The sequence below is a fragment of the Aphelocoma coerulescens genome, chromosome 2, assembly GCF_041296385.1.
Source record: "Aphelocoma coerulescens isolate FSJ_1873_10779 chromosome 2, UR_Acoe_1.0, whole genome shotgun sequence".
Lineage (NCBI taxonomy): Eukaryota > Metazoa > Chordata > Aves > Passeriformes > Corvidae > Aphelocoma > Aphelocoma coerulescens.
The window spans coordinates 114804815-114811076 of NC_091015.1; the positions used below are offsets into that span (position 1 = coordinate 114804815).

At 47.9% G+C, this 6262-nt stretch overlaps 1 protein-coding gene across 4 annotated transcripts in view; it reads right to left on the bottom strand.

Moving 5' to 3' along the window:
- Nucleotides 1-6038, bottom strand: part of RAB31 (RAB31, member RAS oncogene family) — a 67960-nt gene extending 61922 nt beyond the window's left edge. Inside the window, exon 1 of one of the 4 annotated variants that reach the window (XM_069004424.1) lies at nt 5914-6017. In XM_069004424.1, coding sequence (XP_068860525.1) covers nt 5914-5952 — 39 coding nt within the window. In that variant the 5' untranslated portion in view covers nt 5953-6017. Of the gene's footprint in view, nt 1-5913 lie in introns of all 4 variants that reach the window. The other 3 variants (XM_069004425.1, XM_069004427.1, XM_069004423.1) reach the window with 3 other exon arrangements.
- Nucleotides 6039-6262: the final 224 nt, after the last annotated feature.

Genomic DNA, 6262 nt, shown 5'->3' on the forward strand with positions numbered 1-6262 from the left:
CACAACCCAACACAAGCAAAATGCACCAGCATGTAATTTATAAACACCACCACAAGCTCTGCAACTCAACTGCACTGTAACTGCAACACACCCTACCAACAAATCAAATTATCACCTTAGAAACAAGTCCTACCATCAACCAGAGCCTCAGAAAACACACTCTAAACACAAATTAAAAATGCCCTTTTCATATGGCTTGACTTAGGCCAGTTAAAAGGAATCACCTGATGAAAATGAGAGGGTTTTTCTCTTCCCTACATATTGTTTGCATGCAAAGTTTCTGCTTGCTTCACATAGTCTGCCTCAGCAATACTTCACCAAATAGGGCTAAAACTGCATTCAACCATGTGAAAAAAAATTGAGTTTATCACCATTCAACTTCCTTATTTTGGCAGAAAGAAAGAATTCAGGTTTCTTTTTTACCCAGAATTACTGTAAACCAAGAAGTTTCCCAATTTTTCAGCCAGAAATCAAAAAGAGCAAAAGGCTGGGGAAATCTGAATTTAAGAAAATTTGAGAGACAGTGAAACTACAGCCTGCATATGATTGCTGGGTAATAGTCACTGCATGGATTCACTCAACAGGCAAGTTACAAGCACAGGATAGGAGTCCATGAAGTGCAGCAACAAGCACCAACCACAGGGTACTCTTTTGCTATCCAGTAGATTAGTGCTAACAAGATTCCCCTTTGAGGCTTTGCTGCTACTGAAACTAAAACTTGCTTCAAATTTCTGCTTCTGCTTCTTCAGAAATCCAGTTTGGTTGGGCTGCTGGAAACGAAAGCAGAGTGTGGCCTCCACAATCACCTTTTCCTAGAAGGATGTTCCACTCTACCCTTCTAAGCAATCCCACACAAAACCTTTGGAAGAAACTAGTAAAGAAAAAAGTTTTGTAGATACATCAGGAAAGCAATAGGGTGAAAGTCATATGGAATCCTGAATTCTAAATGGTGAGAAATTGTTTACCTACATATTTAATGTACATATTGCAAAAAATCTGATTGTAGCCATTTAAATATTTTATACTATAAAAAGGTTGCTTTAGGCTTCTGAAGACACTTTTTTATTGATACAAGAGAACAGGTCTTTCTTGCTTGGTGCGTAACTGGACTTTTATGCAATATTGACAAACAAAATAAAAACAAAATCACCAGTCCCAGTCTCCTTCAGTATATTGTACACTTCTTCTGACTGGCAAAGCAGAGCAATGGGTACAGAAGTGCTGTGTGCCCACATTAAATGTAAATTTCAGAGTATTCTTCACTAAAGAAGAATATTTAAAAAACCACAATTTCCCTAGAAAATTAGGTATATGCAGTTCAGCTAACCATGTGTCTGTCTTTCAGTTCCCCACAGACTTAAAATCACTGTTTAGTTTTACCTCTGATTTGATGTTTCACTACAATGCAAAATCATAACTGGCTAGGATAGAAACGCAGATGAGGCCTCCTTTGATGGAAAGGCTGCAATGATGGACACTTCAAACCAGTGACAAACAGCCATGTGGTCATGACTCAAAAATTTCTCTCATGATAGAGCTACTTGTTTACATAATAAAATACAAATGAATGAGTAGGTGATGATGAACCATTAACATTGGGGAAAAAAAATTGCTTGCCAGTCTCTGTTCCTCTCTCAGACAAGATATTTCTGCTGACAAAATTATAGAAGGCACACATTTACTTCATCAGTGCATTTTTCCTCTTTTCATGACCCCCTCTGTTTGCTCTACTCTCATTTTTAGGCTACAACACTGCAGCTGTTGATGCACAGGTGGCTTCTGCACTGTGTAGTGTTACTGTCTTTAGCAGGATGTTCACCTTACCATGAAGGCCACCTTGCACATACCTGGTGAGAAGAAAGCCCCTTAACTGGTACAACCCAGCCAGGGGTGCAGCTTTGCTTTTAACAGCAGCTCCCCTACTTGTGCTGGGACATGTAGGCCACAAAAGCATTGTGACAAGCATTTTAGACACAAACTTAAAGATTCCCAGTCATCTATGTTCAGTATCATAGGATAATTTCCACAGAGGAAATGTCACTCCTTTTACAAATGCAGGCTTATCAGCTTCAGAGAGCATTTTCATGCTAGCAGGTCAGCAAGTGACTTCTTATGAGCAAGAAAATGGAGGCACAAACAGAAGGGCGAAGAAACAAAATCTCAGATAAGGAAGATGTAGGCACTATGTTCGGGAAAAACTTTCTACAGTAAGAGCAGTTAAACCCTGGGACATAACCCCAGGGAGAAGATTATGAGTTTTTAAAGACAGAGAAGACAAACAAATGTCAGGAATAAGAGGGGCTTTAAGGACAAGAGATGACCTCTGAGCTTCTTCCAATCCTACCTCCTTTGGTCCTGTGATGCACAGTCACAACACAAAAATGTAATAATCAAAAACAAAAGGAAAGGAGCAATGGAGGTCACTGTAGATGGTAGCAAGCCACCTCCCAAAGGCTGAAGAGTTGTCAAAGTTTCCTCAGGAAGTGACAAAGACAAGAAACTTTGCCTTAGTCTTAAACCTGGCAATCTCTTCTGCAGTTGCCACACACAGTTATGTCAGGATTTGGCAGGGAGTTGTAAATCGCTCCTCCAGCCCACATAAAGAAATGTTGGGAGCTAAGGCACGGGGCACTCAGCAGCCACAGACAGATTAGGAAACCTGGCAGCTGCACAGCCAGCCACATTGCAGCACTAAAGCACAGCTCAGGAACACACCAGTTCCCCTACACTCCTCTCTCCTCCATCCCCTCAACAAGGTGCCCACATAGAAACACCATGCAAGGTAAACGGGAGATGCACTTCATTTCATCACATAGACTGAGCTGCAGATAAAAGCTGCTCAGCCCCAGAAGCACGTGGCATCTAACACAGGGACAACTGCTGGGAACAAACAACAAACTGGACTGAGAGACCAGGAAGAGTCTGGGGTAACAGGACACGACTTGCAGCAGAGCTCAAGTGTTTGCACTCAGGAAGATGAACACCTTCCACATGTAGATAACCTCACTGCCCAGAAGCAATAATTTACTGGAGGAAGTAGTTTGGGAGCAGGCTTGAGAACACTTGTATGGCAACATACTAAAGAGAGCTGTTCAACTGCACCTCCGTAGCTCCTACACCTGAGGCTGTGAGGCACCAGACAATTAGCCAGGCATCCTGCTCCTGCCAGCCCACTGGGAAGCTGGAGCCATCCCTGCTCAAAGAGCTCTGCCATCAACAAAGCCTTCCTTCCGAACTGACTCACTCCCACCCCCCTGCTGCCCCAATTTCCCCTCTGCCCTTCACCCTCTGGTGTATCCTTCAACAGCTACAAATCCCGTAACCTGCTCCTGGCTGCTCCAAATCACTATCATGACACTCGCAGAGAGTTTTTAAAACTCCAAGATACTCTGGAGAAGAAAGAAATGAAATGCAGATACCCAAATCCCATTTCGTTAGGTTAATGCTAAAACCTAGGGCCAGGCTCCCTCCTGTCAACGTGGGGTTACATCCAGGAGCCAATAACCTACTCCCTATCTCCAGTGCAATGGCTGCAGGCCACTCACTGGCCCTGGAGTACTGCACTGGCCTGTGGGGCTGGTGGTGTGGACCACAGCTCTGGCTTCTCTATTCTCCTTCATCATCTTCCCATCTAGACACTCTACAGCCAAATGGGGCTTCAGGGCCTGTAGAGAAGCTGGCTTTGGAAACGTTGTGCCAGCTGCAATTTTTCCCCATTGGGAAATTCTGAACAGGCAGAAACAGCCCAGGCCCTCTGCACAGCCTGGGGTCAAAAACCGTCAGTGATCCTCCTGTCTGATGTAGAGGTGCAGCCTAGGGCTGTGTTCAGAAGTGGGGAGAGAGATGAGTTTACAAACTAATGTAATCCATAATTCTAACACGGATAAGAACTTGTCTTGGGACTAGGACATGCCAGACTTGACTGATTATCCAGGGACCAACAACATACGATGCAGATTAACCCACCAGGTCCAGGACCTACTGAAAAAAACAACTGTCAAGATTTCTTTTGGTAGATCTGAGAATGTATTTTTGAGTTGCCATCTAGCTTTCAAGCAGATCAGAAGATTAATACCTGCATTTGTTCACACAGACAGGTAGAGTTTCCCTGCTCTAGAAATGTCTGAGCTTCTTGAGGGGATTCATCATCTGAAGGATTCCTCTCTTTTGGGAAAACAGACTGTCAATCCCCATGGCAAATGAGATGTCTGTGATCAGAAGCAGAAGGTTTTCTAGGACTATGCCCTATTAAAACTCAGGAAGGAACATCTCACTAATTACTAAGTGACTATAACTACAGACACATCTCCCTAAGTGTTACCACTGCCACCCCATCATTTTAATGAATCTACAGAGTAATTGCATACTCCTGGTAACACAGAGCTGCATTATAGGTTTCTTTTCCTGTCTTAAAAAAAGTAAACAATTGCTTTACAAAACCCCCAGTGTTTTAATGTTACAAAATATCAATAAATTATGGACATAAGGAATCTCATTCCACAAGACACTTCATCTCTATAAAATTACAACATTTTCTGCTGGAGAAGAAAATAAACAAAGACACATCCACATATTCTACCACAGACTCCTCGTGTTTGTGCAAACCACATTTATTTTTGTCACTATGCCATTTTAAAAGTTGAAGGCAGGAATTCTAACCAAGAAAGGAGGAATGGTCACTGCTAAATACTTCGGGTTGAACTCTCCCAGTGCCCTGGCACCACATCCTGGCAAGAATGACTCCAGGGCACCCACTCCTGCTGGGCTAAGTGTCAACACAAATCAGAGAGCACTGGATTGTCTATTTGTGTTTGGTTTTCAAATGTTCAACTCACTTGTATGGCATGAAAGCAAATTCGCTCTAAAACACCTTCATTCATGCAGCTTCTCTGAGTGCTTATGGAACTGTGGGCCTAAAAGCAGCCTAACTTGCACCGGGTAATTTGAGATGTTTGACTTTAAAAAAGAACTTGTGTACTGGAGTAGTGATGCTCTGCTGGTTACTGTCAGGAGAGGTGGTTCTGCTCTGCGGGGGTGTTTGTCCCAGCTTGGTGGGCACGTTTTGCCGGGAAGCTCCCTCGGTGCCGGGCAGAGAGGGGCAGGCGCAGCCAAAGTGCAGAGCTAAGCACATTGCTGCTCCAGATGTGAAACGCAGGCGCGAGTTCGCCAAAAAAGCGAAATAAAAAAAATAAAATAAAAAAAAGAGATGGCAAAAAGGACGTTCCTATAAGGAGTGGAGTCAAAGAAGCGCTGCTGAATAAAGCCAGGCAAGTAACTAAACAAAGCACCGAGCAGCACATCGGTGAGACGGGACCGAGCCCCGGCAGAAGGAGCCACCCGACACGTCCGGGGTGGGCAGCGCTGCTGCTCTTCTCCGTGGCGCTCCCCACCGCTGGAACGGGGGCTCGGCGAGGACACCGCCGCCTGTGACGAGCCCCCCGGATGGGCAGGAACTACCCCCCCCCCGGTGCCTTCGGGGTTCTGGCACCGAAGGGAGACCCTCCGCAGGGCCACCGCCACCGGGGGATACGGCTCTGCGCCGGCGACCACCCCGCCTGGGGAGCGCTGAGGGAGAGCCCCAAAAGAGAGCCACTCACCACCTCCCCCAGCCCGCTACGCCCTTCTCACTTTTAAAAAGTTGAGAAACAAGACAAAAACAACAAGCCCCAAAGCCTCCCCCCGCCCCGCGGCGGCCGGTGCGCGGCGGCCAAGTTTCGGCGTGCAGGAATTTACTGCGGCCGACCCCCCCGCCCCGCCCGGGACCGGGAGACGCGGCGCCCCCCGGGAAGCGGGAGAGCGAGGCTGGAAGCGTTCCCCGGCTTAGCGGGCACCCCAGCTCCCACAGCCCCCACCTGCGGGGTGGGAGAGGAAGGAAGGAAAGGGGGAAGCGACCTCCCGGCCACTCTTACTCACTCCAAGCAGACACACTTTCAGCTCGCGTATCGCCATCATCTGCCCGGGGCCCGGCCGCTCCGCATCCCCGGCGCGCCGCCGCTCCGCACTGCCCCGCCGAGGCGGCTCAGCCCCGCCGGGGCCGCCCCCCCGCCCGTCACACGCGCCCGGCCCCGCCTCGCCGCTGCCCCTCGCTCCGGCGCCGCCGGGCCCCGCCGGGGGCGGGCACGGGCACGGGCGGTCGGGGTGCGAGCCGCGCCCTAAGGCTGAGCCCGGGGGCGGGCTGGTGAGCGGGGACGGCACAGGATCGTTAGAGATGGAAGGCACCTCCGGAGACCATCTGGTCCAACCCCCAATGCCAAGGCAGAGC